Below are 20,727 nucleotides of genomic sequence, written 5' to 3' on the forward strand. Positions count from 1 at the left end.
TGATTAATATTTTGCCTGCTTTCCATCAATTCAAGTGCTGTCTCAAACAATGACTGAGTTGTGAGCCTGTGCCGGTTCAGTCCAACAGTACCACAGAAAACATTAAAGTTCTCAAGCTCTGAAGTTGTCTCTAAGGCACCTTTCAACGCTTCTGCCATTCCTAGATCTTGGAAGATATATATGTTTTCTACTTTGTCTTTCATCATCCAAATTGCCAGCTCTACTGTGAATCTTCTTATCCTTGGCACATTAGTCGATGGACACTTGTGTTTCTTGATAATCTCTACCAATTTATTTGCAAGTTCAGCCTCAGTGATTCTAGCTTCTTCAAATGAAATTCTTGATTCCTGAGAAGTCATGTATTTGAAAACATTTGCTGATAGTCCAGCCATCACTTCTTGTATCTTGTTTTCTTCTGACATGATTGCTTGAAGTATCTGCAAGGTTGAACAATGTCAAAACCATAATCAAGATACATATGCTGGTAGTTCAAAAATATAATAATGGTCAGAAAAACACTTACTATAGGTGTTGCAGCTGTTACTCCCCTTAGTTGGTGGAAGCATTCTGAACCACTATAGATGCATAAATTTCTTAGAATTCTGGCTGAATTGACGCAAAGCAATGGATCTTTCAATGCTTCTACAAGCCTTCTCAGTAATTTCAGCTTCAAAATTCTATGACAGTTACTCTTGCTTTCTAATGCCAGCATTGCTAAGGCCTCACCAGCAGCAACTGTTAAATTTACACCTTTCCGATCTTCTGGAATGCTGTATTTGAAAAATATGTTGAACAATTCTTGAAGCACTCCACCTGTATCCCCAATTCTCTCTGTTGCATCGCCTTCTAATGCTAGGCTGGTTAAAATATCAATGCTCAGTTTCTGTAGAAAGGGATGTTTCTCTCCATGCCTTAAAATATCTCTAATATTACTGAAAGTGAAAACTATCTCTGATATCTCTCTTCGAAGGTGTCTTCCAGTGGTGCCTATTGTGCTAGCCAGCATCTTCAACAGTTGCAGAGATCTCTTCACAGTTAGAATTTGTGATGGATTAACATTTTCACTGTTCAACAACTTTTCTTCAGCATGTGTGAAATCTATGATCTTTGGAAGAAGGCCTCTTGTATTTCCAATCTTTCCACAGTTATCATGGTCACGCGCAAGTCTTTTCAGTATTAGAAGTCCTAAATGGTTAAATGTACAGGAAGTGTAACTAAGATGATCAAATTGAAGATTCTTTTTACCGATTTCATCAGCTGCAGGAATTAAACTCCTGTTAGTTTCTATAAGAGTTGATATTGATTCCATAGCTCCCGGTATCCCGGCTATCCGGAGAGAATTCTGCTTCATACCGGCTAGTTTTGATAAAATCTCTGCAGCTGAAAGTCTAATTTCTTCCTCCTTGTGTTCTGTCCAATTCAACATCTCAACTAGTCTCTCAACAACTGATATGTCAATTCCAATCTTTTGAAGTGTATCCTCGGAAAACCGCGCGTTTTTCAAAAACTGCCTAAGAATTCTTGCTCCCATGAGCTGCTCATCAGGTGAATTAGAAGCCAAGAGATCCATAGCAAAGCTTACCATGTCCATTTTCAACCCATCAAATATGCTTCCATTAACACATTTCGAATATGTATCATAGAAGAACCGTCTAATCGATACCATTCCGGACGACCCTAAACCACACTCATCAGTAACCTGTTCCAACAATTTACAATGGTTGACTTGCCATTGCCAATAAGCTTTTTCCATTAGAAACACCAAAGCTTCTGCAAGAGCCAAGGAATAAAAGATAATGAGAGCGGATTGAAGGTTCCTCTTACCGGTGTCTCCGTTCACCGCCACATCAAAATCATGCTTAACCAGTATTATTGATGAGAGAATCACACAAGCTGTTGCAGAAATAAGTTGAAGCCAATAGTGAATTCTACTAACATGCCTTGAAAGAAAAAACCATTTAGCATATGGTAAGAGTGGAACTTCTGAGCTAATCCACATCCTAGTTGGTGTCCTTGGTGTTGTTACCTCAGTTCTGTGCTTTGAAGTGGACATCACTTCCATGAAACTTTTGAATCCAATTCCAAAATCGGTAATGAACCATGTAGCTTGATGCTGCCATTCAAGCTCATGACTCCTACTGAAAATTCTAGTACCTTCAACAACAAGTATGATGGTGATGAACCAGAAATCGGTTCTTTGTAAGGTGGCAGCAAAACCTCCAAGAAGAACAACAGTAGCCCAGATGAAACCAAGAGTTCCTAACCCAGTTGCTGTTTTTTCAAGCACTGCAAGTTGAAGAGCAAAAAGGGTCAGTTTTTTTTCTGGTGCTACATTTGACGAGGTTGGTGGTGGAGAGACAGAATTTGCAATGTCAGTGTCACTTTCTGATTTCTCAATGTTACTTGGTAAAGAAGGCTCAAATATGGTTATGCCTGTGATGTCGGTTTCTCTGACGACTTCACCAATTTGTAGATAAATACTTCCTTCTCTTTCCATTGAATGATTGTGATCTATGGTAATGAGTAATGACCAAATTAGTCTAAACTATATTGATATTGATTGATGTTATTTTGAAGACAAGGTTTGATGAAGATGAATGTTGAATATAGAATGGTAAGGTTTATCCAATGATGATGAGAATGGCAAGCTTAGGGGTACCATTTATATTGTGCAGCATGTTGAGGAAAGAGTAACGTCAAGCTTTTCTTTCAGCCAAAATTTCCAAGTAGTTGCTTATGCTTTTGTTACACTGTTACACAACCAACAAATAGGGGTTTAAGGGATTGATTTTTTCATTGTCAAATGTTTATTTTATTTTTTGGTATGATATTGTCAAAGATTTAAAGTTGTGGGAATTGGAGGAAAAAAAAAAGGAGGATACAAATCCATTGTTGTTGTTGCTGTTGTTATTGTAAAAACATGAGTTGAAGTAGAAAAAATTCAATTATCTATACTAATCTATACTAATATATAAAAATGATAGAAGAGTTTGGGCTGGACTTTTCTTATTGCCAATTTTACCCTTCAAAAACTTCCATTGATCAATAGTCCAAAAAAAAAAACTGCTCTCAAATATCATAATTAAAACTAACTTTGGTGTACAAAGTGTTTAGTGGTTTTATTTCCTTTCTTCTATACTAATATAAAGATAATACATGAGTTTTGCAGCAAAAATATTTTATTATCAAACCCACCATAACATTTTTTTTTAAGGAAAACTCATCGTAATATAAGACATATATATATATATATATATATATATATATATATATATATATATATATATATATATATTTCTTTTGGATATAAGTTAGACACAGGCAGGCGCGGTGTCTGGCCCGCTAGTAATAATAAAATGTTTAACCACATTTCTATTATCACATTTAGAGATTTACTTTTTTTGTCTACCACCTCTATTAATTTTCGTAGAGGATAGTTTTTTTTTTTTTTTGTTACAACCTCTATTAATTTTCGTAGAGGATAGTTGAAATATAATGAAAATTTAAAATATTTTAGAATCATGTTTTTTTTTTTTGAGAAATAGAATCATGTTAATTATATAATATTTTAACTATTTATAATGAGCTAAGGACTATTGTACATGACGCATGTCAAGTTTGTACGGTGTACTTTGAAGCTTGTCCTCTTCCAAGTTCCAACTATATCTCTTCAACTTAGGCATGGCAATAGGGCGGGGCGGGGACGGGATTTGCCCTCCCCAAACCCAAACCCATAAAGTTTGGATTTCCCCAAACCCATCCCAAATTCGAACGGGGATAAAAATGATAACCCCAAACTCATACCCAACGGAGATCGGGTATCCCCATCGGGTTTCGGGTATCCCCATTACGCCTCTTCCCACATGAATTTAGATTATATTTTAGTATTTTTTTTATTAAAAAAAAATTTAAATGTCCAAAATTATTTTCTCTCAACAATATTTTTTTTAAATAAAGAAAAAAAATAGAGAAAATGGTTTGTTTAATACTCAAATTAAAATAAAAAATAAATATATGAACGTAATTTAAGAGATTGTTTAAACGTTTCTAATTTAAAGGAGGTGAAATCTAATTTTTAGTATAAGCGGGGCGGATTCGGGGTGGGTATCAATGTACCCATTACCCGCCCCAAACCCATCTTTTAAAATTGGGGAAAACCCAAACCTGAACCCAAACTCAATCAACTCGGGTATGAGTTTTATTGCCATGCCTACTTCAACTCAATACACAAAGCATAAAAAAATAAACTGCATTTTTTAGATGTCACTTAAAAGCAATCGCACTTGGAATAATGGGTCATGCATATCATATACCAGCTGGCATATGGACTATGGTCCAAATATTTGTGAGAAAAATAATATTAATTTTTAAATTCCTTGAATGAAACGAAGTAGTAAGAACTACAACAATGCTGGAATGTCATGACACAGTCATAGAGAACCCATCTTCAATGTGAAGTTAATTGGGTTTAGAAGTTAACCAAACCACATTAACCTCCATAATCTTCGTGTGTGGATCTAGTCAAGTTGATTGCAATTTTTCAATCAAATGTCAATAAAACCAACGGTTCAATAAAACAAGAGTTTCAAAATAAATATTAAGAGATCTTAAATCTTACATTTCCATTTCCATGGATTGTACATATGTATTTTTTTTGTTTAATAGTCTATTGAGTTTTTTATATTTTAGTCTACTTTTTTTTTTTTATATATATATTTTACTATATATTCTCTTTATAACTCTTATTTTCATATGTAATGTTATTCACATTATTGAATCATAGCATCTTTCTCGTTTTCCTATTTTATATCTCTATTGTTAACCCTATATTAAAGTCGGATTAAGAATTACAATATTGAGGATTGAACTCCATGATCCACGTTAGGCGTGAGAGTGTATATTAAAGTCATTTGGAGTATAAATAAATGTGTCGGGACACCTTTATCCTTTGAGCTAGTCCATTTAACATGGTAGCAGGTTGGGATTAAGGTTGCAATGTGAAAATTAGACCTAGGACTCGCACCAGGCGTGAGGGTAGGTATTAAAGTCGTTTGAACTTTGTTTAGAATCGCAATTGCTCAGACGGTTAGATATATGTAAATGTGTTTGGACACCCGTTAAGCTAACCCATTTAACATGGTATTATCCTTTGAGCTAGTTTTGGGATGATCCAAGCCTATTTATCATTCTTATTATATACATATTATATATTTCAGTTTATGCTGTATGAAAATTTGAGAGTCTGAGGAGTGAAATATGCAATGGTAGTCCATTGAATAACCCTGCTGATAAAATAATCTATCCCTCAGGATGTTATAGAGTTTGATGTTGTCAAAATGTATAAGCTATAGTTACTGCAGCAACTGCATAGAAATTCATTAAAACATCATTTTACATTTTTGTCAAATGTTGACTGCTCACTTATTATACAAGAGTGAAGAGAGCAAGAACTCGGTGAGCATACACGAGTTAGAAACCATTATTTTGATTATAAACTACAAACAAATATCAATGTTTGGTGGTGCCGAAAAATGAGAACAATACCAATGGCTTTGCATTCTGCAACAAAGAGAACAGCACATACATGTAACACAGTAACTGCACTGCCTACATTTCATGCCTTTTTAAGATCTCTCATTCTCTGTTATTAAAAAACTAGAGAGCAAGACAATCATAATCAGCCATTGTGGAACCTTCCGAACTTCAAATCGGTGACACAATTGCAAGACCTAATAAAAACATCAGCTAGAAACTCCATTAGTCTTTTAACCCTGTTGGCTTTCCCACTTTTTGATAGCAATTAGCAACCAAAGTTATGCCACTCATATCTTTAATTCAATACAGATGATTGATCTTCGTTTGTTGTAAAGAATCCAGATACCATTTGCCAGGCACAAGTACAGCTTTCAGACTCAACAACAAAATTCAACATATCGAAATTCTACCAGTTACTGCCAGCTCCACCTGGAGCAGCAGCAACTTTTCGTGCTATGTATTGAGGCTTTGACTGAAGTCCATTAGAACCTTCGATCCCATCTTCTGCTCTCTCGTTTTTACAGCTTGGATTTCTTTTAGGATATGAACAGCTTGAAGCTGCATACTGAGCTGAAACAGATGGATTTTTAATCGTCCTCCGTTGCTCAGCCCCTGCCACCCCACAATTGTTGTGCAATACAGAACCCGCAACTTTTCTGGGCCGTGGGGCAACACCTGAAACCACAACAGAAAAGAAGCAAATTTAAATCTTCTCAATGGAATTATCAATTAATAAATTCACATACAAAGATGGTAGACAAGACATAAGGGTGATAATGGGATAGTAACATATGAATCTCTATGTGTGTCAAAAAAAAAAAAAAAACATATGAATCTTTATGAAAGATGTGTTACACATCACCATACTTGTTTGCATATCAATATTTGAGAATTATAATATGTTGCTTATGCATGGCGCTATGAGAACAAATTGAAACATGTCATTTAAACTATAACAAATCTGACACTTGTGTTCTTTTTGATATAAGTCACTCGTGTTTTTCAAGTATTGATAATTGTAGGTAAAAGTATTCTTCAATAACCAGAAAATTTGGAAGCCGTTGAATAATTTCTTTAATACAAATCCCGCTGCTTTCAGCCATTCACACACAATTCCGATCATGGGGGAGACATTGAATAATTTCTTTATAACTTGGGGAAGGGGAAAATATTATTAATTAAAGTAACACTAATGACAATTTTCCAACCGTTTCCGAGGGGATTTGAACTCTGTCCCTTGAAGTTATAAGGTCAAACTCTAACCACTGAAGTGACACCTCGTAGTTGAGAACGATTGAGACATAATTATCATTGCACATAATCTTATTGTTTCAAAGAATGGTGAATCAAAACGTAACAAGACTCTGAGAACAACATTGTTTGAAGATAATTCCTATTGCACATATGAGAAGCAATAAGGAAGAAAGCAGAGAAGAGAAACAGAGGAGTGGCAGAATACATACTTCGATTAGTCATCACACCTTGAATATTTTGAGGAGCTTGTAAAGGCATCCTATTCATAGCAACACCACCAGTCCTATCAATGACTGGCTTCTCAACTTCTTTGATGCAGCACTTGGAGAGATCATCTGCTGCAACCTCAGCCATATTCTGTCTTGAGTCGTCAGAATACAACACACACTGCCTGCATTCACAGCCTCAAATCAGCACGGCTGGTGGTTCAAGAGTAGATAAATGGGTGTATTGGCGAGATAAATGAACACAGAGAAAGAAGACAGATATACATTTCAGAAACTCTAAACAAGGATTAGGATACCTGGGTAATGATGCATGTTGCCTATCAAGTGGACTAATCGTACCACCTTTTCCATAATGCTCCTCAAGGTATGCAAATTGCTTCTTGAAGTGGTCCACAGCACTACCCAGACAAGTTGGCAAAAAGGAGAGAGGAAATAAAAATAAAAAAATGAACTGAAATACTGTATAAAATTATAAATTAAGTTTACAAATGTAAAAGCACCCATAAATGCATGAAATATCAGGTAAACTTACATTTGCACTTGTTAATAACATCCAACCAGAAAGTATTCAGAAAAAATTTACGATTACGATATTTGAGGCACTAGAGAAAAATAATTAGAGCAAATGTCCAATCTTGGATGGAGAAAAAATGTAACTGTAGTACCAAAAGATGTTGTATGACTTATGAGTAACAATCAAATACTTCCTTAACCAAAATTCGGACCAAATTTATCAAGTGCAATTTAGTACTAATATCAGGAAAAATATCTAACAATGCTGTTCATAAATTTACAGATTGCAATAGATGTTCTAAATCATGAGGAAAAGAAAAACGAAACAGGAATTTGGGTGCAGGTTTGGACATAAATACCTAGGATACATGAATCCTGTTGGCTCTGCCCCTTCTAGATGTTCCTTCAACATCTTTGGATGGTACTCCAGAGTTTCTCTGTATATAAGCTCTCGAACGTCTTCTTTCGTTACCCTGCGTCTCTCGAATTCAAATTCCATTTTGCTAACTGGCTGAGCACAAGGCTCTCTTTCAAACTTGGCCAAGCCGTTAAAATATGGATCCGCTAGAGCCTAACAATAATCAACAATATTTTCTGTTAAAACCAAATATGATGTGTGGAAAGTGAACTGCAGATGGATGAAAACCAACCTCTTCAGCAGTAGGTCGATCCTTAGGATCAAATGCCAACATTCTTTCTAGCACACGAAGAGCAAGGGGGTCTGCATTAGGAAACTTCTGATACAAAGGAACTGGCTTCTTCTTCCGCATGCTGCTCAAGTATCTCCGAGCTTTCTCGTTTCGTATCTGTTAATATACCATTAAGGTTCTATTGAGTAATATACAATAAAATGATGCTAGAAGGATAGGAAATTGAACAAACCCTAGCAATGGCTTCAGGAGATGGTGTTCCAAGGAAATCAGTCATGAGGTCCAATTGATGGACAACATTCTTCCCTGGGAAAAGAGGTTTTCCAGTTAAAAGTTCCGCGAAAATGCAGCCAATGCTCCATATGTCTATAGCCGGTGTATACTGAGAAAAAAGTTTGTAAAATTAGTACATTACCTAAAGGCGTTATAATAAAAGAATCATAGAGTTAGAAGCATTATCCATCTTCTTTTCACACATATGAGCAACTTATATTACACCTGACAATGATGACTATAATAATAAAGATACAAGTGATAGCAGATATTAAACCTTGGAGAAAAAGGATCCGCACAACTCAGGAGCCCTATACCACCTTGTTGCAATATAATCCTGTGAGTAACAAATAGGCAAAAGCATGATTATCTGAGAAGGAGAGCTACATTCATGGTGAGTATTTCAGGTGAAACCGATTCTTACTGTCCAGAATATAGCAGTGGGTGTATCATTGAAAGCTACTCTGGCAAGACCGAAATCACAAATCTTCAGTTTGCAGTCAGCGTTTGCTAAAATGTTTTTTGGCTTTAGATCACGATGAAAAACATTTGCTACAAGCCACAAGAAAGTTTAAAATCAGCCACAATGATCAAATAACTTAGCAATTATTTCTCAACTACTCATAATAAAACCTTAACTACGAATATGCTACATTAGTAAATTCAAAACTAAAAAATAGCTCAATATAAAGATCACGACCTGTGTGTATATACTTCAAACCCCGAAGAAGCTGATAGAGAAAAAATTGGTAATGTTCTTTTGTCAAGTCATCATTTGCTTTGATGACTTGATGTAAATCTGATTCCATAAGTTCAAAAACAACATATATATCTTTGAATTCCCTTCTAGAAGGAGGTAACAAAATATGCTTGATCTCCACAATATCAGGATGACGTAGGAGTCTAAGAAGCTTGATCTCACGAAGAATGCGGGTAGCATCAGAAACATGTTCGAATATGTCATTGATTTTCTTTATTGCAACCTTTTCTCCGGTGTGTGTATCATATGCAGAGCAAACCACACCATAGCTTCCTTTACCAATTACTTCCTCTATCATGTATCTACTCCCTTCACCATATTCTGTAAAGAAGTCTACATCTACAGATGACTGCACAAACACAACAAAGCCAAAAACCAAACATGTGATTGAATGATCTGAAACACGTGGGACATTGTACAAGAAAGTTACAAGCTCAACAGCTAAGGATTTTGGGCCTGTTTGGATTTGGCTTATTTTTGAGCTTATGAAAATAAATAAACTTTTCACTAACAAAAATTGTATCTTTATAAGCTGTTTTCTAATAAACTATCTTGAAAAACTTATACTAATATATAAAAGCTTATTTATTTGTATAAGTTGTTTCACATAAGCTCAAAAATAAGTCAATCCAAATGGACCCTTTTTCCATCCATACTAGCTACAAACTTATACATAAGATTTAATTGGTGTTGATAAATAGCGGTGCTATAATGTAGAAAAATTTGAAAAACAAAAATCACTATTGGTCAGCAATATGCTGTCAAATATAGGGCCCATTTGGATTTAGCTTATGAAAATAAGCTACGTAAATAAATAAACTTTTATGTTAATTTATCAGTTTTGACTAACAAAAATTGTATCTTTATAACTTGTTTTCTCATAAACTACCTTGAAAAATTTATAATAATACATAAAAGCTTATTTATTTGCATAAATTGTTTCCCATAAGCTCAAAAATAAGATAATCCAAACCAACCCTTAATCCATGATTCCATATTGACTGAATATGGAGCATAAGTTACAGAACAAGAAGCATTAGTTAATTGTCTTCAATACACATACACATAAAAAATAAATGTTGTCATGGATACAATGAGTCAATAATGCTATTAAAAACATAATAAACATTTAAAGATAAACTTAATCAGTAACTATTTTTACCTTTTTTCTCTGATCAGGAGGCATATTAGAAAGTAAGCATAAAAGTATTGAATTAAATTAATAATTCAGATCACTGAACTTCCACTGGAATCTTCAGATCACAGAGGTTAGTGAATAAGAAGAGAGAGAGAGAGAGACCCAGAAATGTTGGAAGACAAAATAGACGGAAGTAACAAAAGGGATGAATGTATGTATGTATGTTGGTTGGAGAAGTAATTAAGGTAAGAATGAATCAGCGGATAAAACTAATGTTTAAGGATCTATCTTAGTGTGTTTATGTGGCGATAATCACTAACGCAGCAAAAAGGGAATGGATAAATATAAATAAATAAATAAAAAAAAAAAAAAAAAAGAAACAGCAAAAAACAAGGTTGAGATTGAAGAAGAATAGTTTTGGATGGATGGATCTCGGAGAAGAAAGTATCTGTGTACTTCAAGCTGAAGGAAGAAGTTGCATATAGCTCAGAATTAGAGAGAAACGCATTATTCTTTCTTTTTAGTTCTATGTATGTACTAACTAGATAAATAGAACAGAACTGTTTTGAGTCAAAAAAGAAAGTTAGAAATGTTTTTAAGGTTATTTATTTCGGTCCAAAATAAAAGTTTCATTTATGGAATGGATTAATACTCCTCCGATTTTTTTATAAAAAAAATATTATTGTTTTAGATTCATTGAATAACCGATGTATATGACATATAATATAGACTAGATGTCCCGTGAGCTTAGCTCAGTTGGTAGTAACATCGCACTATATGTGCAGGAGCCTCGGTTCGAACCCGGAACACTCCACTTATTCACCTTTAAGGTGGATTTTCTAGCCACTAGGCTACTTGACCAAACAAAAAAATATATAGATCAGATGATTCGATAAATCAATTATTCGATGAATCTAAAAATTAATTGTCTCTTATAAAAAAAATTGGGGAAATATTTCTTTAAGTGTCATTTTGTCTATTTAAAAAAATAATAATAATTAACATCAATAATATATAAACTGACTTAATGGGTAGATATTTAGATTATTTTAAAAAAATAAGTGTACGTTACAAATTAAAATATGAACTAAAAAAAAGCATGAACTATTCATCAAATAAAATTAAACAAGGACTATAAACATTAGTTTGTGTTTGAATTTACGTGTACAAATGTATTTTTAAGTAAAATCCTTTTTGCAAATATACATTATGTTACAAAATTAATTGACAAAATAGAAGACTCGCTAAACATGAAAATAGTTATATTATTCGGTCAAATCTTCCCACTATACTCCACTTTAATTAAATTGTATGACGTAAAGAAACGGTCTATTCCTATTGGATATTAGTGTAAAATTAATTTATATATACAAAACATATCCATTAAAACTCAAATAAAATTTGATGGATTTTATTTATCAAAAGTACTTTTTAAATGATTAATTACGAAAAAATATATATTTTACAATATAATATATAAGCGTAAATATGATATTAGCCCCTACAATTTTATTATTTTTTGTTTTAGTCTCTGTAATTTTTTTCAGGTTTTTACAACATCCTTCCATTTCAGGGATCACAATGCTGATGGCTTCGAGGGTTTTATGAAAACATAGGCATCTCAAATATCATTCGTAGCTGCGATTTTTTTTTTTTTTGACACAAGCTGCGATTAAGAAATTGTTTCATGAAGTGAAACTCAATTGGGAAGACATGCAAGAGTGATATGCCAATCAAATTCAAAGCATATGTTAGCATATGGATTAGGGGGATCAAGGATTTCATTAGTATGTAAATATTTGGAAGATGAGTAGTAATTATTATCAAAAGATTTGAAAGCAAGAGGAAAATATCTGCTTGTAGGTTATTTTAAAAAATGAGAATGTTAAAACTTAAAAGGACTCCTAAAAAATACTTTAGTTAGTTTTGAAGAACCCAAAGTACAAATAATATAATACAAAAGGCACAATTTAGGTTCCAGCATATTTGAGCTGTGATGAGTTGTGGATAGAAAATTATCGCAATATCAAATGACAAACAGACAAAAGTATCATGTGAGGTTTTGTATCGTAACCCCCTCAATCTACACGTGTAAACTAAATACAGCTTTGTTTTGAACTAAATATCATGTGAGGTTTTGAACTGGTGCTCCGTTATACACCATTGGAGTCAGTATAAAATCCGACAAGAACCGGACACAAAAATAACATGCGATGACAAAATATAGCCAAGGAACATGGATACGAAGTGGGTTTCTGTTATAATAAGAAAAATAATGAAATTTTTCTATCGATTTATCATCCATCTTTTGAAACAATTTCGTAAAATATTTGGATGCTGGATTTATCACCTCCACGAGTATATGCACTTTGTACATGACAATTGGAACTATGTATTTGGAACTATAATAATTTACAAGTGGTATTTAAACATGCGACCAGTTGGTTCACCAAACCCCGACCCAGCGTCACACATTCTCCAGGTCCGAAGGGATCCAGTGCCCAACTACCGACTCCTTCCGGAATTGCTTTATCGGAGCCGAGCCAGGAATGTGTGACGCCCTCTTTAATACATTAAGATGTTCACAGGGGCCAGAAAGACTCGGTCATAGGAACTTAGACCGCCTGATTTTTTTTTTGCTGAGCCATTTAATTCTAATTTCAGAACTCTAGTTAGTCAATACTTATAATCAAACTAACCACACCACACAAATTCAAAGTAGATGATCCAACCTTATAATCAAAGCACTTAACATTCAAAACAAATTCTACCAGTACATTTCAGGACAACGGAAAATTAAACAATTCTACCAGTACATTTCAGTACATTGGAAAATATATAGAAGAAATCGGGTAAATATACCAACTTGGTTTTGAAAAACAAAACAAATCATATCACAAAACAGCTCCTACTATTCTTGATATTACTAGGTGTAGCACATACTCCACTACATCAGGTAAACCAAAAACAGAAATCACAAAAATTCCTCAGCAAAAAAAATGGCCTAGTAGAAGAAGCCTAGGACCTTACCACCAACATTCTTTCTCCTAGCCTCTTCATGATCCATAATGCCAGCAGAAGTGGTCAAAACAATGTAACCAAACTGCATTTTAATTATTAAAAAGGTCAGCGATAATGGCAGAAACCAAAATTACACAGAATAAAAGACTTCCATTCATGAGTTAAATGTTAGATCTTGATGCCAACAATTTAACGACAGCAACACTAGAAACAAATGACCAGCATTGGTTATCTCCAAAGGACAAGGATCATCTACCTCCATTTTCCCTACTTTTCTTACTACACACTTTTTTTTATGCTTAAGTTACCCAAAGATAGAGAACTCGGAGTTAGAGGATCCAAATCATTATCCAAGCAACAAAGTGATGATAGGGGCCAAACTACTAAAACCCACACATAAAAGCCTCAGTGGAGGCTTAAATAGGTTATAAAAAACTGACATTTTTTAGAACCAAAATGGTGTTTCTGTTTCCAAAGAGACAAATAGGTAAGTAACAATTTAAGCCTTTCACTCTAAAAATCTAACAGCATAAGAGCAAGTAACTATACAAAAGAAACATGACAATCTTTTATATAGGGCAATGGTTTTAAACAAATTTAAAAGTCTTATCTAGACACACAACTGTAACATATTAAACTCTACATTCATACAAATATGCATTGAAAATGGAACACACAGCATAGCCAGACATAAGAATGCGACCTTGTTTAAATAAACAGCTTAATTCATAGCTTATAGCATAAGCGCTTATAGAATATGACCTTGTTTAAATAAAATGCTTAATTTATAGCTTATAGCATATGTGTTTATCTTAATAAACATGTATAAGCTATTTCTATAACAAAATTGGTTTCATATAAGCTGTAAGCAATGTTTATGAAAATATGCTGAAACAAAAACAGTTCTCTAAAAGTCTTACAAGTGCATGCTATTAGAAAGCTCAAATAAGTTAATCCAAACAAACCAAATGCAAAAGATGTAAAAAAGAAAATTAGGGTTGCAACAGACCTGTCTGGAAGGAAGAAGTCTAGCAGTCCAACCTTCAATCTCCTTAACACCAACATCAAAACGAGGACTAATAACTCCACATTTGTTCAACCTACCATTCAATTCAACAACAATCTTTCCAGCTCTGTGATCATCAACATACTCAAACTCACCAATATAACCTATACATAAAAAAAACCCAAAATACACATCAAATCAAAACCCTAAAAAATTGAATCATGCAAAATCAAATCAAGCAATGATTACCGTGTTTCTGCATGACAATAAGGAACTTGATGATAACTTTGGAGGATGGCCTAATCATGACTTGACGCTTTCCTCTTTTCTCGGCATTGTACATACTCTTAAGAGCATCGTTCAATACACTCACTCTCACCATGGTTGCTGAGAAAACAAAAAACAAGTTTCAATTAGAACTGATTCAGTGCTGAGATCACAAACGGAATAGTATTGAGGATATGGATCTTACCAACAGAGAAGAGAAAGGTGGTGGTTACGTCGTCGCCGCCGTCGATTCGCGCTGGGAAGAGGAAGAGAATAAAATGAAATCACGGCTGCAAAATTGTGAAGAAGAAGACACTTATATATGTTTAGGGTTTATAGAACCATTTTGAAGTAAGAAGCATTACCATGGGCCATTTTTGGGCTTTACCTTATCGTGGACTTTCGAGAATTTTCTGACCCTAAAGCCCATTTCGTTCTCTTATTTATTAAAAACAATGTTTTTTTTATAAAATAAATTTATTTTTCATTCTCCTTTTACACATGTTTAGGGTTCTTCAAAACTTGGTTATAAAATGAATAGCCCTTTATTTAAGTAAGTATTTGTCGTGTCTTAGTATTAAAAAAAATGTTAATATGCATCACAATCTTCATAACACTTGGATTAAATTTTGACAACTTTCATATATAGAACTTGTTTCTTACACTTTATCGTAAAGAAAGAAAAAAGAACATGTTTCTTATAGATTTTCATTAAAATTAAATTAAATTAAATTGCATTTTAGAATTCCCATATTTTTGTAATTGTTTTAAAAAATGAGAATATAAAAAATATTTTAAAATAATTTCAAATGAACAATTGTTTCGATTTTCGCGGATTCAGAAGAAAAAAAAATTGTGAAGGCTAAAAAATAGTATATATATTTTAACTAAAGAAATATAATAATTTTTTTTACAAACAAACCCATATATTAATTTGATTGTTACAATAACATTAGATATTTTCTCTCTTTAAAAAAAAAAAAAGATATTTCTAAGACATGAATATGATTTTTGTGTAAGATTTGTACATTTTAACATATGCCATCAAACTCTATAAGAAAATATGTAAAAAGTAAAACTAAAATGCTAGTAGTTGATGACATTGTTGATAATTCTAGTAATCAAACCGAACTAGGCATTATCCTAAAAATGTGTCTCGATCGCTCCTATCTTTCTATCCAAAACTTTAAGATAAATTTTGTAAAGAGACAAGTAAATTATGTCACTCATCACTTAGTAAGAGCGTCAAAATTGTATAGTCACCATGTTTTTAATACTATTCCATCTAAGAAAGTTTTGGACAAAAAGAAGCTAATAATAAACTCAAAGATAGAGGCGCCTATATAAGATATAAAAATTTCCACCGGAAAAGAACAAACATTACTTTACTAAATAGTACCAAATAATTCAGAATACAATGAAAACAGATTGTAACAAATGAATCCTTAACATAGGACTTGTTAAGATCTCATATCACATTTATTTTTACATCCTTCACTCTAGGAGTTCTTCATCCAACAAGATCTTTCACACTTAATATGTTTAACAAACCATTCCAATATGATTTGATGAGCCTCCTCTGCAGCCTTCACAGCTTCTGGATCTTCAGTGTCATACCTCAGAGTCCAACCATGCGAGACATTAGGAAATATTTTTACAAAACTATCAACCTGCACAAACAAAAGGATAGATGAGTATATATCTTAAATTACATGAGAGATTTGTGAATGCACATTCAATGACTAACAAAATGAGTAAATTCTCAAGTTAGTCAGGCAAATGTGCCTCCTTTTATTTAGTTCATAATTCATAGGGTGCGTTTGTTTAAGCTTTAAAAAAAATGATTTAACCAATAGATGATTGACTTACTCCAGGTTTAGCAACCAAGACTCGTTCAAATTGTTTTATGACTTCTGGAGGAGTAATTGTGTCATCCCCAGCTCCAAGTATAGCAATTGGAATATTAATATCTGAAAGGTAGAGCAATAATTAACAGCTAGAATATGAACATTGTTAGAATATATATACCATTTTACAATTGTTTCTTAAGGGATTTGAACCTCGATCTTTAAAATACAAAAGTCAAACTCTTGTCAATAAGACTAGTTAGGAAGTTATGAGCCTCCTACTACATTCAAACATGTTTAAAATTGATGGCATGATAATTGACAAGAAGCTTCAACATGGATTTAGTAATCTTTTTTCATTAGATGTTGAAACCTCTAATCAAGGAATATGCAAATTGAGAAATAATCCAAACACTGAAAATTCATACCGTCGATGTCCTCTACTGTGATAGATGATGGATGTGCTAACACAACAGTTTGAATGAGTTTGAATTTTGCAAGTCCACACACAGTCTTAGCTGATACAAAGAAGAAAACATAGTATTTTAGATGAGTTTACAATAGAAGTTAGTTGTATTTAGATTTATATTCAATTCATATACACTGACAGCATAAATAGTTTTACGCTGTCAATCAATCATAATTGTTAGACCATTAAAAACGTTTGACTTTTATCACAACCACTTTTAAAGTCACACACACAATTGGTTGTGATGTAGTGACAGTGTATAAAAATTTATACAAAAACGATGCATGAAAATTAAACTCTTAAAAATTATACAGTCAATAATACATTTAGACCTAAGACAAGTGAAAACTGACTTATACAAAGAAGGTAAGAAAACCAAATTTATGAAAGGCTGAAAGGCACTCACCACCCCAACAATAACCAGCAGCTCCAATAGCAGAAATACCTTTACTTTTTAAGGCCTCAATTATTGGTTTTGAAGCTTCAAAACCTTTCTCCTATAAAAGTATTATATGCAAGCACCAGAAAATTATGTATTACACAAATTTTCCAAATTGAAACAATTCATGATATTCAATCAACAAATCCAAACCCCCTATATATAGGCATAGTAGTAACATTACACAAGGCAAACATCTTAATCATAACCCAAAATCAAAGAACTAACCGGTCTATGGTCTTCCATCCAAATAGGTAAAGGCCTGTCAACATGGTCAGGATCAAAGGGATCACCATTGAAGTAGTCAGGAACTACCACATAATATCCAGCTGCTGCAACCTTGTCTGCAAACTTTCTGCAAAAACAGATCAACAATATAAACCAGAGGAACAGTTGCATTTAGCATCATCACAGTTTTATAGTAATTCGATCCCCTGCAACTGCGATTGGGAGGGAGCTGGAACCACTTGATGCCATAAGTGACTCCCGAACATGAGAATTAGTAATCATACCTTATAATTGGTGCTTCATATCCTACAAAACAAATCGATCGAGCATGTGAATTTGAAATAAAGCAGGTATAAACAAAAGTGAAATCATGAAAAAGAGTTTAAAAGAGTACCATAAATATCAGAGACGAAAAGAATGGCTCGGGTGGAATGAGGAGAACCGGTGAGATAAGCATTAAGGCCACCAATTTTGTCAACATGACCAGCTCCAGCAAAGGAGTTCAAAATTGGTGGGTTAGAGGAGCATGGATGACCTGCCATTTTTGTTTGTATGACCTTTAATTTTGTTTCTCCAACTAACTGCATATTCCCTCCAACACTGCCATTACTTATAACTAGAACCAGAATAGATGTACAAAATATAATATTTTTATAGATGAATGAAAACATGTTAAAGAAGTAGGAGGAGAAAGAAAAAATCTATTACTAGTATTTATTTGAGTGATACCTATGACATAACTTCAAAGCTTGAGTATAAAAAGAAGCTACATTTTTTAACTAATTAATTAAAGTTTGAATTCTAGCTGGTTCAACAAAGATGAGGAGGAGTAAAAAAAAAAAATAGTATATTTCAATAAACACCCTACTTTAAAAAATGTTTTACCTTCACCAAAAGGAACCTATAAAAAGCAAAATAATAAAGTTATACCGACCACAATTTTAAATTTGAGCTTTGTATATGATGTTAAATGGTGAGTTTGATCGGCTAAAAAACAGAAGATTGGACTGAACAACTTTTGTTATACCCTGTTTGATTTGAAATTGGTTATGAGACTAGACAAATTAGGTATCAGGGGGCAGGACAAAAACAATATTTTTTGTCATCACTAAACCACAGGACAATTTTTTGTCCACATTACAACTATAAAAAATACGAAAATACCTATTTTATTTTCAAATATAAAAATATTATCATCATATATCTCTCTGATATAATTTTGTCATTTCATGTATTATCTTGTTCTATTCTATATTGTTCTGTCTCGTTCTTGCTATTTTACAAATCAAACGCATTTCTTAATAATGAAAGTGACATCACATAGGCAAACTTTTTTTTTTTGGGTCCAGCATAGGCAAACATATTTGTCCATGTACCATCTAAATTATTAAGTCTGTATACAAGTACTAGTTTTGTCTCACAATGAATATGACATTCGCAGAAAGATATTTATTCACAAATGAGTGTTATTAAAAAATAATTAGAAGAATATCCTTTTTTATTCAAAACAAAGATGGATTGATTGATTGAATGAATGAATTTATAGTTGAAAGGGGTAGATGGATCATAGATAAATGGATGATAGTTAATAGGTGTATCACTCTCAAGTAAATATTTTTCATTTTGTATTTATAATATTTATGAATTTATCAATAATTGGGGTAAGATTTGTCAGGAACTATGGTTTGATGTTTTCTTCATTGTATTGTTTCTATATATAATCGTCTGAGCATTTACAACTATTGATTACAAATATTCTATGTCTGATTTTTTAGTCTATTCTAGAAATGGAAATATATACAATTAAGGACAACCAAATTATTCTCTTATTAACATCCCCGCTCAAATTGATGCGGTTGGTCAAGGAGCATTAATTTGCTAACAAGAAACTGATGACGGGGATGTGGAACAGCCTTGTTAAGAATATCAGCAGCCTGAAACTGAGTACTAACATAAGGAAGTGATATGAGTTTATCATCATAGGCATCACGGATTGAATGACAATCAACTTCAATATGTTTGGTCCGTTCATGGAAAACGGGATTTACAACAATCTGGATGTCACTTGTATTGTCAGCATAAAGTGAAGTAGGCTCTGTTTGAGGAAAACCAAGTTCAAGCAAAAGACCACGAAGCCAAATTATTTCAGAACAAGCAGGAGACATTGCACGATACTCAGATTCAGTGGAAGACTTAGAAACTCTTGCTTGCTTCTTACTTTTCCATGAGATCAATAAAGTGCCATGAAACATGCACGAGCAAGTGACAGATCACCGTGTGTCTGGACAACCTGCCCAATCAGCATCACTATAAGCACTCAATTTAGGATCTATTCCGACAGGAAAAAATAAACCACGGTGAGTGGTTTCTTTCAAGTAGCGAATGATACGACGAACCACTGTCAGGTGAAGATGACGAGGAGAATGCATGAATTGACTTATTAGTTGAACGAAAAAAGATATATCAGGGCGAGTAATAGTCAAGTAATTCAAGCTACCCACAAGTTGCCGATACAATAACGGATCAAGCAAAAGATCACCACCATCACGATGATATTTAACATTAACCTGAAGAGGTGTATCCACCAGATTAGCCGATTGGAGACCAGCCATAGAAATCAAATCTGCGGCATATTTGTGTTGATGGAGGAAAATTCCCTTGGATGTAGAATGAACCTCAAGACCAAGAAAATAATGCAGGTTACCAAGATCTTTCATATGAAATGATGTCTGCAACTGTTGTTTAAGTCGCTGAATGGAAGTATGATCAGAACCAGTAATAACCATATCATCAACATACAAAAGAAGTAAAACAATACCCGCAGATGTGCGATGAATAAATAGAGAGGAATCATACTTACTCTGAGTAAATGAGAACTAAGTAGAGTGGAGAGAAATTTCTCATACCATACTTAGGTGCTTGTTTCAAACCATATAAGGAATGTTTAAGCTTGCACACGCCTTTAGATGAAGAGAATAACCTTTGAGGAGGAATCATATATATATATCTTCTATAAAGTCGTCATGAAGAAAAGCATTATTCACATCCATTTGATGAAGAGACCACCCACTAGAAGCAGTTATAGAGATTATCGTGCGAA

General features: G+C 33.5%; 4 protein-coding genes across 6 annotated transcripts in view; all 4 read right to left on the minus strand.

Annotated features, from left to right (window-relative positions):
* Positions 1-391: 391 nt before the first annotated feature.
* LOC123919600 lies at positions 392-3,188 on the minus strand. The gene has a single exon (XM_045971556.1). It carries the CDS (start codon positions 2,495-2,497, stop codon positions 392-394), a length of 2,106 nt encoding a protein of 701 aa, XP_045827512.1. The 5' UTR covers positions 2,498-3,188.
* Positions 3,189-5,351: 2,163 nt separating this feature from the next.
* LOC123919602 (mitogen-activated protein kinase 15) overlaps positions 5,352-20,727 on the minus strand; it is a 29,933-nt gene continuing 14,557 nt past the window's right edge. Inside the window, exons 2-11 of one of the 2 annotated variants that reach the window (XM_045971558.1) lie at positions 10,375-10,510; positions 9,153-9,561; positions 8,877-9,004; positions 8,730-8,789; positions 8,412-8,561; positions 8,180-8,335; positions 7,889-8,100; positions 7,313-7,414; positions 6,999-7,180; positions 5,352-6,210 (exon numbers count right to left, since the gene is read on the minus strand). In XM_045971558.1, coding sequence (XP_045827514.1) covers positions 5,942-6,210; positions 6,999-7,180; positions 7,313-7,414; positions 7,889-8,100; positions 8,180-8,335; positions 8,412-8,561; positions 8,730-8,789; positions 8,877-9,004; positions 9,153-9,561; positions 10,375-10,398 — 1,692 coding nt within the window. In that variant the 5' untranslated portion in view covers positions 10,399-10,510 and the 3' untranslated portion in view covers positions 5,352-5,941. Of the gene's footprint in view, positions 6,211-6,998; positions 7,181-7,312; positions 7,415-7,888; positions 8,101-8,179; positions 8,336-8,411; positions 8,562-8,729; positions 8,790-8,876; positions 9,005-9,152; positions 9,562-10,374; positions 10,907-20,727 lie in introns of those variants that run through there. The other variant, XM_045971559.1, reaches the window with a different exon arrangement.
* LOC123919608 (40S ribosomal protein S15a-1) lies at positions 13,063-14,975 on the minus strand. Its single transcript, XM_045971565.1, has 4 exons — positions 14,850-14,975; positions 14,627-14,764; positions 14,381-14,541; positions 13,063-13,453 (listed from the first exon to the last, which is right to left on the minus strand). The coding sequence occupies exons 2-4, from the start codon at positions 14,757-14,759 to the stop codon at positions 13,355-13,357; spliced, it is 393 nt and encodes a 130-aa protein (XP_045827521.1). The 5' UTR covers positions 14,760-14,764; positions 14,850-14,975; the 3' UTR covers positions 13,063-13,354.
* On the minus strand, positions 16,002-18,493 carry LOC123919604 (endo-1,3;1,4-beta-D-glucanase-like). Of its 2 annotated transcripts, XM_045971560.1 has the most exons (8): positions 18,022-18,446; positions 17,912-17,933; positions 17,628-17,754; positions 17,367-17,457; positions 16,920-17,009; positions 16,514-16,614; positions 16,178-16,314; positions 16,002-16,137 (listed from the first exon to the last, which is right to left on the minus strand). In XM_045971560.1, the coding sequence occupies exons 1-8, from the start codon at positions 18,296-18,298 to the stop codon at positions 16,113-16,115; spliced, it is 870 nt and encodes a 289-aa protein (XP_045827516.1). In that variant the 5' UTR covers positions 18,299-18,446; the 3' UTR covers positions 16,002-16,112. The 2 variants fall into 2 exon arrangements, with proteins under 2 accessions (XP_045827516.1, XP_045827517.1); XM_045971561.1 differs by having other exon boundaries at positions 16,002-16,314; positions 18,022-18,493.

The sequence above is a fragment of the Trifolium pratense genome, linkage group LG4 (genome assembly GCF_020283565.1).
Source record: "Trifolium pratense cultivar HEN17-A07 linkage group LG4, ARS_RC_1.1, whole genome shotgun sequence".
In the NCBI taxonomy this organism is placed as follows: Eukaryota; Viridiplantae; Streptophyta; class Magnoliopsida; order Fabales; family Fabaceae; genus Trifolium; species Trifolium pratense.

Excerpts from the sequence above, each read along its gene's own strand:
- LOC123919600 (XM_045971556.1), bottom strand. The coding sequence starts at position 2,497 with ATGGAAAGAGAAGGAAGTATTTATCTACAAATTGGTGAAGTCGTCAGA.
- LOC123919608 (XM_045971565.1), bottom strand. The coding sequence starts at position 14,759 with ATGGTGAGAGTGAGTGTATTGAACGATGCTCTTAAGAGTATGTACAAT. Across the intron at positions 14,542-14,626 it reads TATTGTCATGCAGAAACACG|GTTATATTGGTGAGTTTGAG; the intron begins GTAATCATTGCT and ends TTTTATGTATAG. Across the intron at positions 13,454-14,380 it reads GACTTCTTCCTTCCAGACAG|TTTGGTTACATTGTTTTGAC; the intron begins GTCTGTTGCAAC and ends ATTAAAATGCAG.
- LOC123919604 (XM_045971561.1), bottom strand. The coding sequence starts at position 18,298 with ATGTTTTCATTCATCTATAAAAATATTATATTTTGTACATCTATTCTG. Across the intron at positions 17,934-18,021 it reads TTTCGTCTCTGATATTTATG|GATATGAAGCACCAATTATA; the intron begins GTACTCTTTTAA and ends TTTGTTTTGTAG. Across the intron at positions 16,315-16,513 it reads TCTTGGTTGCTAAACCTGGA|GTTGATAGTTTTGTAAAAAT; the intron begins GTAAGTCAATCA and ends TTGTTTGTGCAG.